The sequence below is a fragment of the Propithecus coquereli genome, unplaced genomic scaffold, assembly GCF_000956105.1.
Source record: "Propithecus coquereli isolate 6110/MARCELLA unplaced genomic scaffold, Pcoq_1.0 Scaffold211, whole genome shotgun sequence".
Lineage (NCBI taxonomy): Eukaryota > Metazoa > Chordata > Mammalia > Primates > Indriidae > Propithecus > Propithecus coquereli.
The window spans coordinates 2,217,305-2,241,022 of NW_012146190.1; the positions used below are offsets into that span (position 1 = coordinate 2,217,305).

At 37.4% G+C, this 23,718-nt stretch overlaps 1 protein-coding gene across 1 annotated transcript in view; it reads left to right on the forward strand.

Moving 5' to 3' along the window:
* Positions 1-23,718, forward strand: part of RORB (RAR-related orphan receptor B) — a 179,995-nt gene that overhangs the window by 123,090 nt on the left and 33,187 nt on the right. The window contains exons 2-4 of the mRNA XM_012644423.1: positions 4,676-4,761; positions 9,060-9,201; positions 16,269-16,670. Coding sequence (XP_012499877.1) covers positions 4,676-4,761; positions 9,060-9,201; positions 16,269-16,670 — 630 coding nt within the window. The remainder of the gene's footprint in view (positions 1-4,675; positions 4,762-9,059; positions 9,202-16,268; positions 16,671-23,718) is intronic.

The following is a 23,718-nucleotide window of genomic DNA, read 5'->3' on the forward strand; positions in this document are numbered from 1 at the left end:
AAATGGTTTTCACGGTAGAGAGAATTCCTGGCTAATAACTCGACTAATTGAAGTCCCAGTGAGATCCTTATCATATCATATCAAAGTCACCTGGGGCCTTTTCCAAAATATTCCCACAATCTCTGATTTTTTCTCTTCATCCCAAATATGAAAAATCAGGATTGCTTAAAGCCTTTTTTAATAAAAGGGTGTATGGCAGATCTCTTGGTTGTACTGAAAGAAAAAAAAAGTTTAGGACCACTGCTTTCAGGAGTTATAAAAATTCTTCTCTAGGCACTATAGAAAAAAAAAAGGAGTATGACCTTGTCCCTGTCCCCAATGGATTTAAAATACCCAGAATATAAAAATGGCTGAGTTGAGTTGCAAGAGTTGGAATGGTGGGTGCTGAGAACCACGGAAGCATACACAGGAAAATGTTCCCTCCCATCAGAAAGTGCTTGAAAGGTCCGTTATTACTACCGTTCCTGATGGATGTTTTTAAGAGTTAAAGTATTTTGTTGCATCAAAGTGATGCATTTTCTAGTTAACTCATTAGTCTGGATCAGTTTATGTAATCTTAACACCTGTCGTCACCAGCGGGTGTTCTGAGGGGAAAGAGCAAAAATGTGTATTTTCCGATAAGCAGGAAGAATTGGAAACGTGGTGGATTTGTGCAAAGTTATGGCAAGGAAGGGGCCTTCAGGGGATTCTAGGGGGGAGAGAATTGCCATCTTCAAAGAGGGAGACAAGTTTTGACTACTTCATAATTGTTGAATAGGATCTACATGCCAAGTCATGGGATAGTAAGTTAATTGTACTGCATAAATTGTTCTAATATAAAGTAAAGCCTCGATTTATTTTAAATCTTTCATGACACTCTTTAACACTGTGAGAATATTGTTTTTAAAAAAACCTATATAACATTGCTTTTATAAACAAAAAAATTAATTAGTAAATAAAATGTTGACAATAGTGTCCACAGAGAATTGCCAATAGAAAAATATAAGTGAGAGGAATATATAGGACATTGGGGGAAAAAAGGAACAAATTTCAGGACATTTCAGCTCCTCTAAGTTTGGCTCTCAGAAAATGCTATTGTTGAATAAATCCATAAGTCAAGCAAAAGTACAAAAGTTAAACTCTTTCCTCAGTTTTCTTCTATCACCTTCCTTGTCACAGCTGGTGGGATCCCAGCCACCAAATCCTCCCAAGATCTTCAGCTGGAAACCATGACAAATAGCATGTCACTAGATCTGTATCCACTATGAGACAATTCCACAAGAGGCTTTGCCTGGTATAACAGCAAGACATTTAGAAATGGCAAACACTGGAGCAATAATGTGATCTGTTATTCTAATCAGATTCTGAAATGCTGTGTCTTGAAGATATGCCTTATAAAATACATAGTATAAACTATAAAGTTGTAGCTCAGAAGCAGTTTATTTTTCTAATTTTTCTACATGAATGAAAAGGAAGAGAATTAGTACTTTAAAATGATTTAAATTTATCTTCGCCTATAAGAAACCTCAGCTGATTTATTCTGTCATAATAAGTAAAAATGGTCATAGGGCTTCCAAACTGATAAACCCTTCCCACACATAGCAACACACATATACCCTTTAAGTGACTTTTTCTCTTTAAAAATGCTGTTAAAATGTTTATGGTTCTTCAGGATTACATGTTGAGCCAGGATTATAAATATGTATAAATATGCAGATGCTCTATTGAATGTTCCTCATTTCATTTGTATTTCCAAAGTTGTGTAAGATAACCTTTCTGGCTTTCAAAAACATCTTCTCATACCCCAGGGGGCAAATTACCTCTATTTTCATTTCCTTTAAAGTTAGATCATTTTATAATTAAGAACTTATTGAAGCAGATTCTCCCCACGTGTAAGCTACTCCCTGGGGAGTGATTTATGCAAAGAGAACTTCTGACTTAATATCATATAAGCTAAAAACTACACAATGTATACCTGGGATTTTTAGTTAATTTTGTAATTATTATAAACATCCACTGCTTTAAAATACCCTCATAGTACAAATAATTTATAAGTATGATGTATCAGTTTATTTTAAAATGGCAAGATAACTAATAAAGGAATAATAATGTGGCTTGTCCAAAAAAGCTTTAGAAAAACCAGTGGAGGAGGAGGAGGAGGAGGAGGAAGATGATAAAGACTGACATTTTCTAGCTCTGTACTATTTACAAGGCACTCTTACATAAAATATCCATTTTATCCTCACAAATCTGTAAAGTTTTTTAGCTAAGCTTTATAAATCAGAAAACACAAGAACAGAGATTTTATCCTGGCCATAGCTCCAATCGTTAACAGACTAAAGACTGGAGTTCAGGAGGACAGAATAGAATGACGTCAAATCTTGTGTTTTTCCCCTGTCACAAAATCTTGAAAACAATTACTAGCTCATATAACTTGAAACTAAAAGAATCAGAAGCAAATAGAAATACATACTTAGTCTAATAAGTATTTTAGGTAACTTTGTGTCTTCTGATGTTTTTATCATTAGAGCTTGGAATAATATAGGATTTCAAAATTGTAGTCTTATTTTGTTTTTGTGTGCATCAGAGAATGGGCTACTGAACAAAGTAGCAGGAAATTTGGCTAATTTCTAGTTGTCCCTTCTTGAATCCACTCAAAAGCATCTTTAACAACCTGGATCCTCAGTTTTTTCAGATGAAAAATAGGGACACAACACTGAATTTTGTGCTTACAAAGATGATTTAAAGTTTCTGTGAAATATTTAATTTTGAAAAATTTAACGTGCTACTCTAAAGCTAAGCATTGTCTTTTTAAAAAATGTAAAACAATAAGAAAAAGAGAGTAATGTCTTGCATTTATTTGTTTTGTATATTCAAGAGTGAGAAACTTGTAGAAAAACATCCAAGTGACAGATTGATGTACAAAGCATTTTAAAGTATATTTTGCATAATTATTTTAAATTGGGAGAGGAAATAGCAGATCTTCATAGTGTGTATAATTTTAACAACTCTTAGAATACTATCAGAGACATAGGAATCACTACATTCTAAATAAATTTTATCTCATAGCCTCGATGCTGATGATTTAAAATCATCTTTCCAAGAGGTTATCACATATACATATAGGGGACATGACACCAAATTGCACACATGCAAAATAGAAATCCCATGCCCCACCATATTCCACAAAATAATTGACTTCCAATGTCCCCATTTTTGTCAAACCTACTACTTTATCTCACCTTCAAGGCTAGGAAGCTAGAAGTCACCTTCAATCTTCATCAATTTCCACCTCTGTACTCTTTCTTTGGCCATATAATCTTGCTTCTGCCTTTGAATCTTTCTATTTGCTTCTTCCTCTCCCATTTATCCTGCCACTGATGTAATCCATGTTTTCATCTCCTGTTACCCAGGTTAGGAATAACCTTGAGTTGGTCTTTTGCTTGTCTCTGGTTAGCCTGCCAAACTCACCTCTCTAACCCAAACCACCACTTTCATCGTTTCCTCACCCTGTTTACTTGGTTTACTCCTTATGGACATTGGGATCAGGTGAAAACTCTTCTGCTGAATCCCAGGAGCTCCACAATCTGGCATCATGCCTGTAACCAACCACCTCTCCTAAATTCACATTACAGCCAAGTTACCTTTTCAGTGTTCACAAACCACAATCAGCCCAGACCTCCAATCTTTTTCCATTCACTTCTGCTTGCAGAAATGCCCTTTGCCTTTCCCTTCAGCTGAACCAAATCCAACACAATGTTTAAAATCAACAAAAATGACTTCATCTCCAGTGAAACTATTTACAGTTCATACTTTGCACCCATATAATTTATCATTTTTTCTCTGATTTCTCAAAGCATTAATTTTGTTTTATTAATTAGATTATCGGTATCATTAGAATATTTTATCCTGTGTCAACAGCCTTCATTGTCTTAGTGGACATATACAGCATGCTTGATAAATATTGGACTGATTCATTATTGGCAATTTCACAACATTCACATGCCATATACATTATGTGGCAACATCCAGCCACATAATGTATAAAGCTACATGCACTCCTTCCCCAGTTTTGCTTTATTTACTTATTTAATATATTACTGAGATAAGGCCATGTGAAAGCTCTCAGTGACTTAATGTTTTAAGTCCAAAATAAGACAACTAAAGCCATGGGTTCAAGGGATTTCTGAATCACACTATATTTTTTTTTAATTTTCAAAAGTTTAAATTTTTCTATTTTTTTTTTATTTTTTAGAGACAGGGTCTTGCTCTGTCACCCAGGCTGGAGTGCAGTGGCATGATCATACCTCACTGAAGCCTGAAACTCTTGGGCTCAAGAGATCCTTCCTCCTCAGTCTCCCGAGTAGCTGGGATTAGAGGTGGGCACGGAGCTTCTGCAAGGCACTCTAATTTTAAGGTCAAGTTTAAATAGGAGAAAACAGTGAAGGCAAGAGTTTAAAACTTCTGGTCTCTGGTTATGTTTCTTTAAGTTTGAGAAAAACAAAGCAAACAAGGGCAGATGGATGTCCTTTCCCTTAGAAGCAGCTTAAGAAGGCCATTCAAATAGTAACAATGAGGCCCACACCTCTATTTCCAAACACAAACATCAGGGCAGAGATAGATGGGGAGGGAGGGAGGAAGGGTGAAAGGAAGAAAACAACTTTGTAAATTCAAAATGTCTATATTTTCCTTTCAGCACAAATTGAAGTGATACCATGCAAAATTTGTGGCGATAAGTCCTCTGGGATCCACTACGGAGTCATCACGTGTGAAGGCTGCAAGGTACGGGACTTCAATAAAGCACTGCTCTGTATTCCTCCAGTGTCTGTGTACCTGGCAAGGCACGTGGTGGCACCTTTTCAAAGAAGTCTTGCCAATGGATTCTTGTGCCTGCTGCTGACATTCAGAAATTCTTGCTCGGCGGGTGGGAGACTTGATTTTCTGGTCATTTATCTTTTACCTTTTTGTTATTGTCTACCTGGTCAGCAGCTCCTTAAAAATGGATTCTTATTTAAAAGCTTGAATTATTCACATTTACAGAGATATAAACACTGACTCTTGCTGTTTTAGCAATACTGTATCCAGTAAACTCCAGGGCATTTATTACTGTATGAAAAAAACTAAAGGTTAATATAAAGATTATAAACTAATGGGCTTACATTTATCTATCTCCTTCAGAAAGAGAAATCAAAGTAATAGCTACCATATGCATATGGCCATTCTTTATTCTCACATTCCAGAAAAAAAGAAAATCATAAGCATGGCATGTTAGAAGTGGATGAGATAATCTCTAAATCAACTAAAAATCATCTGCCCAACCTCCTCATCTTTTGATGAAGTCATGAGATATAAATAAGATTATGCCATTTGACCAGCATCACTGATCCAAATAGGAAAGAACAGAGCATGTACGGCCCAAAACAAGGATTGTTCAGTCTCAGCCCAGCAGTCCCCTCCAGAAAAGATCCCACCCATCTTTCCTATGACAAACCAATTCCTGGGAGCAAATTTCTTCTTAAATGCAGAGTGGGAGGAATAGCAGTTAACATAGACCTAATCTGAAATAAGAGAAATTTAAAATTTAAGAGTGAGTTTTTAAAATTAATCCTTAGAAGGAAAGAAAGAGTGAGAAACAAAACAGCAAGGGGAAATCAAAAAGGTTCTACAGCTAACTTTACAGGGCCATGTGTAACCAGAGCAAATAAAATTCAGGAACAGTCTGGGAGGGATTCGATGATACACTGGCAGAGTTATTGGCAGGTGTAATTACGTTTTTGATCAAAGACAAAAGCAAAGAGTTATTAATTTAAGGTCAGTAAACTGAAGGAGATGTAGTCCAGTCATAGATTCGAAGGTACAACTTTAATCTTAACAGACTTTCAAATATAAAGGAAACAAAACATACTGTAACTGTCGAATAGTGGTGCTATATGAAAAATTGACAGTCTTTTCATAGTAGTCTCAAAAATGTATGATTTCTGGAATTGAAACTGGAGGGAAGAAAAGAAAAGGAAATAAATGAGAATAAAGTGGGAGAGGGAGGAAGGTGGGGGATAATATTAACGTACTAACCTGTCAACATACTGATCTGCTTTAGAAATGATTAGCGATAATCCACATGTGAACATCATGGGATGTTCCTTGCATTCTTTTCCTCTGCAGACCTATAATTAAGAATTGCATGTTGTCCACCTTAATGCAAGTTTTTCAAGTCATCAAGAAGAAACAATAAAGCAAAATTACAACTTGGTAATTTTTTACCCTCCTTAAATAAGTTATTACTTCCTCTAGGCAGGTAGACAAATAGTTTTCTTCATAAACAATAATAATTTTGGAATCACAACCCTCTCCCTTGAAAGCAATTCTACCGTCTTGTTGGCTTGTTGTGTAATTTTAAGAGCTCTGGCTTAGCTTACATAATATCCACTGAAAGCATTTTTTAGATCAGTGTCAAAATGGAGATGTTTGGCATTTCATGGTATAAGCTCCATTTGGAAAATGTCTGATTTCAAAATATGGGGATATGTTCATGTTAAGAAGAAAAACACTTTAAACAGTAATTCCCAAAAGATTTGACTACCGCACACACATAATCCAACAGGCCAATAGCCAGGAACAACTGTCATCTTTTCTATTTAAAAAAGGAATCCACAGTCAAAGAAAGTATGCTGTTATGAAGCATACTCTGAGTTTTTAGTCAAAATGACACTGTATACCACACTATTATTTTTTTTTAATTCATGGAAAAACCCCCACATTTGTAGATATGCGACATTTTTGTCCAAATAGAAAACTCAAGAAATTCTGTTCAGAATTAGATGTCAGTGTCAGCGCATTCAGTATCAACCTCTGAGTTTTCATTATACTGTTTTCAAGTCAATATAAACAACCCATTTTAAATAACATCAATTCAGCTCGTGCACTTATTCAAATTCCTATTCATTCAATAAAATTTGGAACAGAATCTCTTTTCCATGCCAAAAACCTCATTTGCAATAATGAGCAACAGATAAGCAAGAAATGCTTCGTAATTAATGTCAAATTGGCCTTAAATTAGGGATGTAGATGTGACTTCAGGAAAGTCTTCTCTGTCAGCACTTTTGCTAAGCGGCACGAGAGTACCCAAAGATAAAACCACACAATTCTTTCTTAAAATGTAAATTTCAAGTCATCTTTAATCAAGACCCACGGGCTGAGGTTATGCTTTCTGACAGTTTTCATGGTATATGAAGTGCGTCATCTCAATCCCTGGCGGCTTATTCGTGATCTCTGTTTTAAGGGGTTCCATGAATTCAGTTGAACCAGACAATCAGATATTTCACTGTGCCATCACTGGTCCGTTAAATAAAGAATACGTGTGGATATACAGAGACGAAACTAGTCCTCGTTATTGAATGGCTTTGGGCTCACAACCACAAAGCCGGTTGGGACTCTGTCTCTAAGGAGACCCTTGGCCACACATCGATTTCTGGGGCTTCTCACAGGTTGGCCAAACTTTCTGCACCGTGCCATGTTGAGCCATATCAGAGCCTGAGACAAAAGGAAATTCAATAATATCAACCCTGTCTTTCTTTAAACTATTGGTATTTTTTTTACATTCATGTTGATTTTTAACACATTGTGTTAAAATATTATTTTTCTTGATTACCAAATTTTTTGGCGACCCTTAAATTTTGTGTCCAAGGTGATTGCCTCACTCGCCTCACCTGTTCCCAGCCCCACTTTGTCCTCCTGGGATAGGTGAGGAAACACAGAAGCTGTTTGAGGAAAGTCAGGGGACCTGTTCCAGTCCTTGCTGACTATCCTCAGCAAGACTGTCATTGAACTTACCCTCCTTGAACTTTTCTAGACTTCCTCTTTCCAAAAAATGATGCTGCGGGCTGTCTCTCCCTAAAATTTCTCTTGGTAGGCCACCATCTTGCTCACGGTGCTCTGCACTTTTTCTGTTTTGCTCTACACAATTCGAAAGCAAAGAGCGATTAGGGAAACTGATTACCAAGTCAATGAATGGATGAATGATAACTTTTCTATCTCTGGAGAAAATGCTTATTTTCCCCAATACAGTTTTGTAAAAGATAACTAAAGGGAGTAGTAGCCAAAGAATTATTAAAAAATTAACTCAGCTGTGGATTTATTTAGAGAAGTAGTGTATGGTCACTGGCAGTTCATTTTGTACCGGAAGGACCCAATATACTTTCATGAAGACCTCTTACATTGCAATAACCGGAGGCCAAGCAGGGACCATTCATTCAGTTTTTACTTACTATTTATTTTTTTATTGAACAGCTTATAATAGTTTCTTTATTCCAAGATGTGGTTGATTATAAGGTAATCACTGATTTCTAAAAAAACTTAGCAGAGCCAGGTACAGTGACAGATGCCTCATAATTCCAGCTACCAGAAGGCTAAGGCAGGAGGATGGCTTGAGCCTCAGAGTTTGAGGCTGCAGTGAGCTATGATCACCCCTGTGAATAGCCACTGCACTCTAGCCTGATCAACATAGCAAAATTCCTCTAAAAAAAACTTTTTAGATACATTCTAACCAAATTCAAAAATTTTCTAACGGGGAAAAATGCATCATGGAAACTATCTTACAAACTAGGGAAACAGTAACACATAGTCCTCAATACAACTGTTGCTAACAATACCCAAGTTCCTCAGCACCACAGCACTTGGCACAAACCTGTGTTATTGTCCCCATCAAGTTCTATCATGTTTGGTTTAGCAGTGACACTCTCCTTTGCCACTCCTTCCCCACTGCTTCTGGGGACAGGAACTCTATTCTCATTTTGGGTTTTTGTTTTTTTTTTTATGTAGACCAGCACAGCTGTAAATGTCTTTAACAAACATCAATTCAATGAGTGAATGAATGAATGAATGAATGCTACCTTCATATCTCTTCAGATAGCACAGGTTCTTCCCAGCAGAAATATCTGCAAGCTATACAAAGAGAAGTACTCAGAATTTTAAAAACTAAACTCAGTTATAGTCGTTGTAAAAAGATAGCAAATACATATATTAACGGTTTCCATTTCCCATCTTATAAATCTTTTTCTCCCCCCCTCTCTTTTTCCCTCAAGGGATTCTTTAGGAGGAGCCAGCAGAACAATGCCTCTTATTCCTGCCCAAGGCAGAGAAACTGTTTAATTGACAGAACCAACAGAAACCGTTGCCAACACTGCCGACTGCAAAAGTGTCTTGCCCTAGGAATGTCGAGAGATGGTAAGGCTTCGCCTTCCTATTTCTTACTTAAGGCTTTTCAAATGGATGCTTTGCTGGAGTCTATTTAAGCCACGGGAAGAATTCTAAATAAGGGAATTGGGGATAAGAAGAAAAGACAATCATGGTGCTAGTAGTGCATTAAGAAGTAAAGTAAGAACATATAAAAATATAGTGCTGCCTGTGAAATGAAAGACTTTACTGTAGCTCATGGAGCAACCTGTGCTAACTAGCTTAAGGGAAAGCATAAGCCTGGGTTGAAGGTGACCACCACCTGTCTAGGTTTGCCGGCAAACAAAGGTTTCCTGGGACATGAGACTTTCAGAGATAAAAACCAGAAAGTCCCAGGTAAACTGGGACCAGGATAGGTTTGACTGGTGCACAAGTTGCCTCATGTGTGGACATGCTAAGGAACTTGTTACGCTTCTATAACAAGCACAGAAGTTCCACTGGCTGGTAATAGCTACCTAGATCAGGATTTGGACTATCTGAGCCATGATAAAGATTGCAAAGGCTATAGCAGAAGTCCAAGTCTTAGAAGGGTTTCGTAGGTGGTGTCCTCCTCAGAATATGACACAGTGTGCACTCCACTGTCACACCCAACCAAACTGGGTGGCTTGGCTCCCCAACTGAACATCTAAGATTAATAAAAGAAGACAAATAAACTCAAAACAAGACGAACAAAGAATTTCACCTAGCTTTGTTTTCATTTTTAGGCATTCATCTAAACTAATTCTTTCCCCAATGATATTGGCCACAACCCGCCTGTATCAGATTATAAGTGCCCCTGAGTCCTGGGAGTTTTTTTGTCTTGTTCCCACTAAAACCTCAGGGTTTGCTTAAAAGCAGGCAGCTAAATGTTTGTTGGATGAGCTGTGGAATTCTCTTCTACCTAGAGCCTAAGACATAGAGGGCACACCTGATACTTACACTCTTTATGTAAATCACTGCAGATTCTGTGCCTCTAGTCACACTCCCTCTAGTAAAGTTCAAAGCTGTATAGATCAAAAAAAAAAAAAAAAAAAACTTCCAAGTTTTAAAGAATGGATAACTAGCATGCACTTAGTATAAAGAGATTTTGTTAGTTATTAGATTCTTTACCTTTTCTTTAATTCCCAATTCACCCAAACTTGTCCTGCACAAAAGTGCACCTATAAAACAAATCAGACAAAAAAAATTAAATAATCTGAATTGAGTTCTTCAGTCGCTATAGGTAGTTTCTAAAGCTGCAAAGGTAAAGTTTCCAAAACTTTCCTATTAACTGATTTTTTTGTTTTATTTGTTTTTCTAGGCTCACTAAACACACAAATTTACCCTAGGATAAATTTATAGCACTGTATACTTCCATATAACTAAGCAAATAAAATGGAGAGAGGGGCTTAAGTAGTTTTCAGGAGTTATTTGTTGAAATTCTATGGGGATTTGAGTTGATCATTATGTCAACTCCAAAATTTGATATAGATATTATATCAATTCATCACATCTGAAAAGCTCCATTAATAATTATGCAAATAGATAAGCCATTGGGTTATTGTTTTTGTTATGTCTTCCTACAATAAAAGGAAGTATCTCTTCTGGAAGAGAGGGTCTTCAAGGTCTGTGCTGGTGAACAGAATCATGGGCCAGGGACGAGTATATGGTCCAAGGCAGATTCAGCAGATTCAGTGACATCAGCCCACAAAATCTAGGAGATGTCTGAATCCCATGACATAAAAGAAATGTGTTGGGAGAGTGGGAGGGTCATTTAATGGATAGAGCCATAATCTATTCTCAAGGGGGAAGAAATTCACTACACCATGTAAACCCCTATGCAAATAAAAGCAATATAGTGTCTAAGGACACTAGGGATTAAGGATAATGATCCATGTTCACTTTAGGTCCAGAAACAATCCTGAGGCTGCCAGGGCATCTGTCAAAATGCCTCCTAAGCACATCGATGACAAACTAATCATGGGCAGAAAGGGTCAGGAGTGGGAATAGTGGTTGGGAAGCAGTTGAGAAGAGGTTCAAGGAGAGGGAAAAATTCTAAGAGGAAAAAAAGTTTCTTCTTTACTATGTCATACAGAGCAAGTTTGGTCTGAACCAAACTCAGAAAGGATAACTTATGCCAAATAAATTATACTAATACCAGGGAAGCTGGGTAGGTTTTATCACCTGTTGATAAGTAATACCTATATGTAGTATTGAAGGATTCCAACACCCTGAAGCCAGGATTGATTAGCTATGTTTACTAAAGACTCGAGAATGACAGGCAGGGATCTCCTGCCACTTACTTATTGTCCCTGCCTTCTACTGATTAAGCAAGTATTTTCAAAGTGCTTTAGCAGTACTACCAGTAGCCAGGGTAAGATGCCCTCACACCCAACTTCTTTCTACAACCCCCTACGTTCCCCCAGAGATAAAGTGGCATCTTCATTTGGTAAATTTGGTAAATACATTGCTTTCTGTCAATAGGCTCCAAGTGTCAGACCATACTACCTTGAAAGTGCCCAATCTTGTCATATAAGCTCCAAAAATGTTCGCTTCACCATACCTGGCCACTGAAACAACATGGCTTTCAGTGCATAGCCTAAGATAACTTTTGAAGTCACTGGATTTTCATTCTCTGCTGAATTTTCACTTCTATTATGGCATAATAGCACGTGTATGAATAGACATCAAACTCGGCAATAACAAATTTATTCAAATTTTGCTCAGGCAAAGGATCAAAAATCAAATCCACCTGGAATACATACACATGTGTGTTTATGTGTATAAAAAGGTGAAGGCATGTATGTGTGTGTGTGTGTGTGTGTGTGTGTGTGTGTGAACTGATAACATGGATATGCCCACTGAATCTTCTTTACCATCTTTTTTTTTCTGGACCCATCACAAAGGAATCTCTAGTGTAACTGTTTCCAATTGTGCTACTACTAGGAAAAAAAGTGTTTGCTATCAGTAGAACAATATGGACCCCAAAGAGAAAATATGATACTCACCTTGCAAAAATCTAGAATATGTCCTCCTAAATGGCATGTCTCCATGAAAACACAGAAGCTGCCCTACAAGGAAGGACAGGTTTCACAGATTAAGCTTCTTCTATTCAGAACTACATCATCTAATCCAATTGTCACTATTTACATAATTTAAATTTAAATGAATTAAAATTAAATAAAATTTAAAATTCAGTTATTCAGTCACATTAGCTATATTTCAAATGTTCAGTAGCCACATATGGCTCCTGGCCACCATATTGGAAAGCACAGAGAACAATTTTATCATTACAGGAAGTCCTGCTGGAGAAAAAGTGAAAGGAGATGAAAAAGAAATTTTGAAATAATGGATAGGGTTAGGTAGATTGAATCAGACTTCTAAACCAAGCTTAGAGGACTAAAAAGGGGGAGGGAGCACATCTCCAAAGCTGAAAAGAGTTAAATTAAGACCAATTTCATCAGTAAGCAGCATGATGTAAATATAGAGAACTGCACAACCAACGTAATAAGATAAAATAATTTCCAAAATGTCTATAGAAAGTCATAGATGATAGTTGTACAATTGGATTCTCTTGTCCAGTTATAATATAAGTAGAATCTTTGAAGGAGTAATAATATAAGTAGAATCTTTGAAGGAGTAATGACTTTATTTTTTAGTTACTTTTAAAACGTCCATTCCATTTAGAATCCCACAATTCAAATAAATGTGAAATGATTTCCAATACTTTTTCGTAAAATTGTTCTTTGCTAGTATGGGATCAAAATGAGGGTTAAGAGGATATCATGAGAAAACACCACCATCATTGAATATTTATAAAGCACTTGCAATGTATACAGAATTGTGCTGGTTTCTTTAAGAGGTAGCAGTTTAACAAGAGGCTGTCTCTATACTCAAGTGAATGTCATTAACAGAATAATTCAAGTCTGAGAGGGGCAAACAGTTACAATATATGCCAGTCTGATTAATATGTAGTTCTAAGAAGAATGCTAATACTTGAAATATAATAGTAACATGGCCTTTGTTAAAATAGTCCTAAGAATGCAAGAAACATATTTAAAAGTAATGACAAGAAATTATTTATGTCAGGAAAGTTCAGTAGGTTTATTTTTGCCACGTATTGTAATTTTTTCCCAAATATGTCACTACTTTTATTGGAGGAAGGGGCATAAAACTGAAACACTGGCTCATCAGTGTTTCTGAAATGAATGGAAATTCATTCTAGAACACTATAATAATCATGTCAGTGAAGTCCTTGATTTAGGATGAAGCGTGATAATTTTAAAATGTAGTATAGCTTTAAGTTGTTTCTTCGAAAATATGTCAGTTGTTCAGTGACCTGACAAGTCAATTTTTTTAAAAAGGCATAGCTTTTCTCTGTTGAGTTTTCAGATGCTTACCAGGGCAGAGGTCTCAGCAGCATGCTTTTTTAACATTGTCAGCTTTGGTTATTACATCTATGGTTAACAGCAGAATTATGCATGTGTGAGCTGCCGGGCATTCTATGGCTTTGCTGATTATAGATGGTCTTGCCTGGGATTACTGGGGAGGTTTGGCTGTGCTTCACATAAATGTATCCTCCAGCAAGCTGGCTCAGGCTTGCCCTTGTCATAGTGAGGCACCCAATCACACAGGCTCTCTTCAAGACTCTGCTTGTGTCACATTTGTCAATATCCTATTGGCCCAGAGCAGGTCACATGCCCCTGAGTCAGGGGATGGGCAGAATGCCTGCACAAAATGAAAGGGCACTGCAAATTGACATGGGGAAGGGCATGGAAGGACATATGCTAGGAATCAGGGTCATTAATGCAATCAATCTGACACAAAGTATATTTCACCTAAATATAATGTATGTAGAAATCTAAAGCAAGGATTAAATGGAAAGGGTTTTAAAAAGACACTGCATTTCTGCTTCCATGTGAGAAGAGTTTCTCACTCTCAATTTTTAATTTCTATAAATTTTGAACAAATGAAAGCAAAACTATTCAACTAAAATAAGTCAAAAAGTCGATCTACCCTGTCCAAAACAAAAAATCTTAATCTGTAGCAATACATATGAATCTTGTATTCACCTCCATAATGCTGCAACAAAGAGCTGTTATGAACCTAGGTGAATGCAAAGGATAGAAGGTTAGCAAAAAAAGAAGCTATGTCACATTACTTTCTTGGGGGAGATGAGGAAGTTCTTTCTGAATCAATATTTATAAGATTATTATTTTATTTTTCCTACATAACAATGTTTTTTCCTCTTGGAGAATAATATGTAGTAAATTATTTGGGAAGACACAATTTAAAAGTACAGAGATAGCTTGCCCTAAAAGTTACTATAGAATTCTGTCCATAGACAAAATAGAAGAAATATCACTGCAGTTAATTAGTAAGAAAATAAATTTGTCTCTGAGAAACAGAATCTAATAAAGGCAGTGTCTGTACAAACAAAGTCAAACACAATGATCTAAATGATTCAAGACTCTATAAAAGCTACAATTGAGGTGAAAAGAGGGGTTTGGTCTGAATTAATCAGATTGTCTTTATTCATAAATATTACTGGATAATTACCACTTCATTTGCCTACTTAGGCAGCATCAGAAAGGCAGAACATAGGTTTTTAAGAAAGATTAAGAAGAAACAGAAAGGGCTTCTCCAAGTCCACCCCTCACATCCGCAGTCCAGCAGGCAAGAGGGAGGAAACTCGCATGCCCCAACACCCGGAAGTGAATACAACCCTTCCATTTACTTCCTGTGACTCAGAATTTAATCACCTAGCACAGCTGCTGCTGACAGGGCCTGTGAAATGTGGTCGCCATTGTGAACAGCCTATGCTCAGATCAAATTTGGTAGCTCTGTACCCAACAGAATAAGAAATTAAATTTTGGAGGAATATTGGCTGGAGCATCAGGCGTGGGGGGAGAAGTGACTGGCAGTTCTCTCCCAGCAGGAATCTCCTCTGTGGGCCCTCTGTGCTAGAGGGTTCTTAAGCACTTCACCATTTAGAAATTCTCTGAAGAGCACCAACCCTAGTGACTGAGTCCAGGAATTGGACCTGTTTCTAAACTCCATTTCCTTCTTTCTATATTCTCCGACTCCAAACATCAAGAGTTGATGGGAACACTGTCACAAAAGAAAAGAAAACAGAAACTCAGAGGGGAGCCTCCAAGTTTGTCACAGTCCTCACCATTAACATGAGCTGAATAGTGCTTGATGATTCAGACAAGGTGGCCCTGTGGCTCAGCATGTTCACATCCTAAAAAGGGAGCTGACAACCTGCAAGGAAAAATGTCAATATCCATAACCGTTCAGGAGGTTAAGCTCCATAAGTTAAGAAACAACATATTGAAATAAAAGCATCTTTATATTACTCTCTGATTCCTTGCAGAGCCTCTTCCTCCTTTTTCTTCAGAATGGCTGAGAATTTTGCCAGAAGAGACGGGCAAAATAAAACTCGGGAGTGGTAGAATGAGAAAATGTAGTTATTATTGACTCGCTTGCTAAGCACTGGATGCACAAAATTGCTATTTTCCAAAGATTCTTATCATTTGATCCCAAAAGCCAACTGAAGGCAAATGATGCGGTCCACTTAATATTGTGTTCATCACTTCATCACCCTGCTCCGCATCCTTGGTCTTACCCAACGCGCTATTTAGAAAATAGATCTGCACGTGAAATAAAAGGGTCCTATCCAACAAACTAGTAGTCCCAATGCTTAGGCGGGGAAAGTTAGTAACATGTTAGTTGACTTTTTAATAACAGGTACTATTAGTAATTTGGAATTTGGGGTTTTCTGAGGTTTTTTTCACATGTTAAAAAGAACAAGAAAATATGCTTTCTAATTTCATGGCAATGAGATATGCATACATAAATTTTTTACATTTCTTCCCTGCTTAGGCTTAGTTCTCACTATGGATATAAACTAGTACACGCACCCTCTGAGTAGAACCTTCCCCCAAATATGAAGTGCAAATGAATGGGTTGTTAGGTTACATTGCTGGAGTTTGTGCATTTGATGTCGAAGGAACAACCACCTGTGACCCCTTGGAACTGAGGTGGTTAACGAGAATAATAACCACAAATGCTGTTTTCTGCTTTTCTCTCCAACCCAGCTGTGAAGTTCGGGAGAATGTCCAAGAAGCAAAGGGACAGCCTGTATGCTGAGGTGCAGAAGCACCAGCAGCGGCTGCAAGAACAGCGGCAGCAGCAGAGCGGGGAGGCAGAAGCCCTTGCCAGGGTGTACAGCAGCAGCATCAGCAACAGCCTGAGCAACCTGAACAACGAGACCAGCGGCACTTATGCCAACGGGCACGTCATTGACCTGCCCAAGTCCGAGGGTTATTACAACGTCGATTCCGGTCAGCCGTCCCCTGATCAGTCCGGACTTGACATGACTGGAATCAAACAGATAAAGCAAGAACCTATCTATGACCTCACATCCGTACCCAACTTGTTTACCTATAGCTCTTTCAACAACGGGCAGTTAGCCCCAGGAATAACAATGACTGAAATTGGTAAGTGGAAGTCTCCTTACAGTTTATTTTTAGAAATTCGGCTTTGAAGTTGCCCTGGTCCTATTTAGTAGGGTCATTTTCTTAGATCTAAATTGAATTACTTGCATTCATGTCTTCTGCTGAGAAAATAAATTGATATTAAGATATATTCTAATAAATGTTGTTGTTCCCTTCCCCATAAAAGTTTATTTTGAGCAAAGGAAGAAAGAAGAAATTATAAATAGAATGATGCTATCTGTAAAGAACAGATGCTATCTGTTGAATTTGGGTTCTCACTGAAGGAAAAATGTTATTGGTATAAACAGGGAAATTTCGGCTTGTATTCAAAGTTGATGCTATTCAAAGTGAAATAGCTAAGAGATACAGAAACAGTATAGAATAACCAAATGAACAGGGGTCCAACTCTTCCTCTAAAATCTTAAGCAAACAGTATCTCAGTTTCCTTCTTTATAAAGTCAGGGGAGTAGACCAGAAGACAGCTAAGGTTCTCGTAAATCTGAATTCAAGAATTCCATATGGGATTCTTAATTACAGCAATGAAAAGAGTATAGTCTGGAATGTTACAGAACACAAGAGGAACAAATAAGCTAGTCATAGGCATGATTGCATCAGCAACCTGATCCTCTTTCTTCACTTCATAAGGAGTGATCTTCAAGAGTGCCCTATCTTAGGCAAGCTCTCTTCTGACCTGTTGCAACTTTGTTTTACCCTGTGAAACTCAAAAGTCCATTAAACGTTTAACCAGCTAATCTCATCAACCAACTACCATAAAAAATATTGATGTAAGCTTAACACGTTACCCTCCTGGGTAACAGGGTTGCATGTTAACAGTAGCCTAGAAGAGCTAAGCTAATCGTAGCTATCCCAGGCTTCGTTGCAGGGCTTAGTGTACTGGGGAAAGCAGTCTAGAGCTCAGGAAACTTTGAGGCTCCCTCACATTTCACCCTAAAAGGTGACAGAGCAGAGTGAGTAAGAACCAATCTACTTGCATCCAAACCCTAGTTCTGTGGCTTTTTATTTCAGCTGGAGCAAGTTTCTCAATCCCAACTTGCTCATCTTTAAAAAGGGGAAAGCATCAGTCCATAGCTCTCAGGGACGTTGTGAGAATTAAATGAGTTAATAATTGTAAAAACATAGCAATGTGTTGGACTCAGCAAGTGCTCAATAACTCTTAGCTATTATTGTTTTATGCCATGTGCTCAGTCATCTTCTCTGTCTAACCTGCAAACAGGAGCCTAAAGCCTACAAGTGTTTTAAATTAAGTTGCTGTGAACACATAATGAAATACACGGCCATATTCTTGGCTTCTTGTACCATCTGGCTGAGGAAGAAACAATGTTTCACAGTTATAAACCTGAAATATTATTTCTCCCTTTTAGTAATTCAGCATGTGACAGTGAGTAAAGTTGTTGATAAGGCACCTGTGATGACTTTGACAAATGAGAGTCATAGAAAAGTAAACATCAACTGTAATAACAAAAATAGTCAATTATTATTGTGATCTTTAATCTTGTTTCTACTACATCACAGGCACTTTACATGTTTAGTTTTCATAAACATCTTCAAAAATAGGGAAAAATATTATTTCTATTTTACGGATGCTGAAATAGGCTTAGAGGTATCTCATGATGTCCCAGAGTCCTATGGTTACTAACTGATAGAGCCAGCATCTTCCTCAGGCAGTCTGATTCCAGAGTCCTTGTGCTCTTGCATTAACCTGCTACCTGCCTGGGTTTAGTATTCATAAACTGCATTGCCAACTGATAGGGACAGTCATTTAAAATAGAGCCACTCAATCTCTTCAAGAAGGAAAGGTACCATTTTTTTGCATTTATACTACTTGATATCTAAGTTCCTGATTCTACTATTAATTTGGAACATAATTTAAATCCTAATGAAACAAAAACTCATAATTTTTGAGCAATCTTCTGCCCCATACCCAAAAGGGAAATCTTCTAAGTGTCCAGAAATCACAGTTTCTTTGTGATTTAGCATCATCAAGGAAGTATTGTGGAAAGAGAAGTACAGCGAAAACCATCAGGTCTGTGTTAGCCTGAACAAGTCATTTTCCCCTCTGGTCCAGAGTCTATTCTATGAACTGATAGAACTGGACTGTAATGGATAATCTCAAAATTTAGCCATATATTTTGCACATATATTAACATGCAAAATGAACTAGCATATATATTTTCTTAATTATTTTAAGATAAAAATTAGTCTTTAGAGATCTCTAGATATGTTCTAAATGTTGGAGGCTTCTTCCATCAGACTTTAAGAGATGCAACAGAACGTCCTGCAAGCGCTCTCAAATTTAGCAGACTCCTAAACCTAAATAGGTGCTTGGTTCACGTTTTGTTAAAACAGCAATGCCACCTAGTGGACACAAACCCATTCTATGAGTGTCAACTCTTAAGCACCTATGATGAGTGACAATAGTGTGATACACTGTGTTTCCTGCACCATCCAAAAAATTGCCACTCATTTCGCTAAAACACTAAGTTCTTAACAGTATTTTTGGTCAGGAAGGCATCAGTGAATCAATACGGTGGCTAACAGCTCTGTTTCTGGAGTCAAACTGCCTGAGTTCAAAACCTGAAAAGCCTGAAAGCCTTTTCCCTTAGGCAATTTATTTAACTTCTCTGTGTCTCAGTTGTAAACCTAGGCCAATAATAGTCCTTATCTGTGTGTGTGGATTAAATGAGTTAATATGCATTTGTGAGTTCTTAGTACAATACTTGTCATGTGTAAGCATCATTATTATTAATAATATAATTGATATAATTATTTATTACTTAATGGCATCACTGGTTATTGAAGGTAATATAATTACCTTTTATTGAACACCTACGTTGTGCTGAGCAACGTCCTATATTTAATTCTCATAACAATCTCACTATGCTTGTTATATATTTGTATACCCATTTCACAGATGAAAAAAATAGAGGCTCAGAACTTACATACCTTGTAAAAAGCAAAAGAATACATAAGAGTCCAGGTCTGAGTAACCATCGTAGTGTATTTCCTCCCAGAAAACAATGATGGTCCTTCACAAGCTGGTTGGCATTCTCACAGAAAAACACGTTTGGTGTTTGCTACCTATCTCACATCCTTCTAAGTGCTACAAACTGGAGCTTACGGAGTTCACATGCTGACATTTTGACTTGATTCGATTAATGGGCATCTAAACCAATCTGGTTGGTGGCAACCTGTCATTGAAAGATCCCTGTGCAGACAAAACAGAAAATCTGATTTTCACCACATTCTGACTGGGTAAATTTAAAGTTATGTCGCATCGAAAAATTTTTTTATCATTCTTGACTACTGGAAGTCCTGATCTGCTTCCTCTGGTTTCTGAGAGAATAATGAAATGTGTACCACCAGGTCATTATTTTGAGAGTGGGGCATCTTAAAAGTAGATCCTTTTAAAAAACCAGTTTTTAGATCAATCCGTGTAGTATAAGGTCTTATGATTTTGAAATTTTTAATAAAAAATGCATGTTTAAGAACCATAGCACAACTATATAAGCAACTGCATGCAGATCCCAAAAAGTAAGTTAAATGAATATTATTAGAGTCAGGAATATTCTCCCAAAGAAATAAACTTGTCTTTCTGAAAGTTCACCAAAGGAACAATAAACTTCCCAGGTTAAGGCCTCTAATAATAATGCTTTATGTACGGAGAGAAATGTAAAAAAACCGTTCATGCATTTTAGTCAATTTGCACCTCACATCAATGCTTTCAGATCAGCAGTGAAGAAACCATCCAATTGTACAGATATAGAAATTAAGGACCAGAATTAAGGGTGTTTCTAGGGCACAGAGTTTAAGTGGTAAAGCTTAAATTCTAACACTAAGTCATTCCGCTGCCCTAGACTGCCAGGCATTTCTTCAAAAGCCTATTTTTGAAATGTGCCAGACACTCAAGAAGAGCAGAACAAGGTTTCTGACCACACCATCTAGGAAACACCATGAAGATAAATACAGTAATTGCAACTCATAGTGTCACATATTATACATCCTGGGCACGACGGGACCACGCTCTCCTGGAGAGGAGGGAGACGGCGGGTATCGATCACTCTGAGCTACATCTCTTATTGGTAACATTTTATTCCCGTAGTTTTGAGACTAGAAGACAAAATGTGGGTAAGCAAAAAGAAAACCATGAAACATTTCAGGAATTACATCCCTTGGTTTTTTAAAATCCCATAGGAGAAAGAAGCCATGAAATAAAAGAAGGGCAACAGTAAGCTGCAAATTAATATTTAGACAGAAATATTAACTGGGTTGAGCTGGAATTTTACTTCAGGCTGGCATGATGGATGTGTTATATGTTTGGGAATAAAATTTTGCGGTGGTTGGTGGCAGGGAGAGGAAACTAGCTGAAAGATACTTAGCAAACAAGCAGAAAAGGAAAGTGGAACCTCTGGTTTTTGCTCCCCAACTATAGCGCTCTGGTGTGTTGTAGGATTCTACAGGACTAATACTCTTAATGAAAGCTCTTTTAAGCTGAAAGGTGATTGACAATGTATCTATGAGGTCCCAAACAAGACTATTCAAACAACCAAACAACATGCTTTTAAAGAAGAAAAAAAAAAATCTATCAAATTAGCTATGATGCTAAGGGGATAAGTTGCCTTGTCTGTGCCTCACCTGGGTTTTCTATTGTACTCATTAATTTTCTCTCCAGATGAAGATGATGAAATCCGAATTCATCATATATTCATTATATAGTCTTAAACATAGATTTATTTTCATAGTATATGGTCTTAACCATAGATTTATTTTCATACCTCTTTTGTGTTCTGGTTATAGAGTCTGGAATTTTAAGCAACAAAAATACATATAAATTCTTTTCTTAAAAATTAATCTATTATAGAAACTGAGTATTAATAGTTAGAAATTACAAAAAGAGACTGGCCTAAAAGTGATCTAGTCCCTGTAATGTACTACTTATTCTATCAAGCCTACATAGAAACACAGAAGATATTACCAATGGTTTTTTATTTTACAGTATTCTATAAAAGTTGGTCATGTTTCTATTGTTGCGTATTGAGAACCCCAAGCAGATGCTGTAGTCTTAAAGTAGCACCTTTAATGACATATGCTTTTATGGATATTTCACAACTGTTTAAATCTATTATGCATATTTAACTACCCATGCAGAAGTGATACACAGACTAGAATTTAACTTTGCTATATATTTCTTGTGTCCTGTGATAGTACACTGTATCAAATACAGATAGGCATTCAATTTAGGAGTAACTGTCTAGTAGGTCATAAAAACAGATAGAAGTAGACTAAACTAGCAAGAAAAAAATAGTTAAACAATATGGGGAAAGGAAACCCAGTGTCTTTAGCTCTTTCTTTCTTTCCTCAAGGGAAAACATCTTGTGAACGTCCCTTGTCATCTACCCTTCTCTTACCCTTGCCCCAAACACACACCCTTTGCAAGCACTTTGGGGAAGGCACATTGAAATTGGGTGTCCTAACCTGCATACTAGCCATGTGAACTTATTCAAAATTGGTTTAGCTGTCTGAAGCTCTGTCTCATCATCTGAAAAATAAAAGAGTTAGACTGAATGACTGAAGGATTATGGTTCTCTCACCTCCTGCAGGGCTTTGGTCATGTGTACAAATAGTGCCCTTGTTATAGCCACTTCACATGGAGAAGGATAGGGTAGTGGAGAGGAGGGGACTTCGAGGCAACCAGGCAATCCTGAATGATGCTGATGAGCTTGTCGATGGCAGTGGCCAGCACGCCTCCCTCCCAAGGAGCAGGACAACGCTCAGGGCCTTCCCTGGTAGAATGACCCCGCCAAACATACAGTTAATAACGACTATCAAACCAGAACTGTGCACCAGCCTCTTCATCCACCCTCCTGGAAAAAAAAAAAAAAGAAATCATATTAAAATGAACATCAGGGGAAGCTCCAGGAGAGGGTGGTAGCCAATCCCAAACCACCCCAAGTTCACATGCAATCAAGTTGAGGCATTAGCTGCTGCACAGATACAGCTTCAGGGCAAAAGCACCTGTCCTGAGCTCACTACAACCTGGTCACTTCCAAGCCCCTCTTGAGGGAAAAACAACTATATGTTCATACAATGAAGATATTTTCTTGACTACTGAGCAGCCAACCTACCCAGGTCACCTGGGTCACTGGAGAGGGACTTACTTGACTCCTGAAATTTTAACAGCACCCACAAGATATCTCCCTAGGGATGCTTCTATCTCAAAAACAAACTCCCCAAGTGTGGGGCCAATTTTCCGTATTCCTAGGATCTCTACCTACCATGGTTACAACTATGTTATTAACCAGTTCACAGCCGTGAATTATCCTAGAGGGTACCTGGATCCAAGGACTCTACAGTTCTTCCTTAGGGTCATCCGAATCTGTATCTTTCTAGGTATCCTGTAATAACCCCTGGCCAAAGAAGGTCTACAATCACCTAGTAATATGTGCAGTGATTCCCACAACTGGAATAAATGATATAATATATACAAAGCACTTTGTGACCAGCAAGGTTCCAAACGAACATAAAGATGATTTACATCACAAGCAACACACATATATACGCTCAATTCAAGTACTCATAAACATACATAGCACTTAACAGTACATGTGTGCATATTAGTCACTACATGCTTTTACCTCTGTTAATACAGCTTTCTTAATGTGCTAGCATTCACTAGATTAGATAAACCTTCTAAAGCACCTTTTCTACTTTAAGTTAAAATTGTGTAAAATTGATCTTCCTCAGTGGACTTCCCCTGGAGATACTAGTTTGGGATTAATTTTTGACTTAGAATTCAGAACTTCATAAGAAGATTCTAAAATCTACCAACAAAAAAAAAATGTTATTAAGAAGCTACTGAAAAGCCAATTACATTTTATACACTTAATTTCAAAAGCCATGGTACGTATCAAATATTCTACAGTAAGCAAAAGGAAAGGGGATTTCAGAAGGTTCTGCCTGTGACTTGTAGGAAGAGAGAATGTTTATATTTATGACGTGACCTCTGAAACAGCCCCTAGAGACAATTTGCACG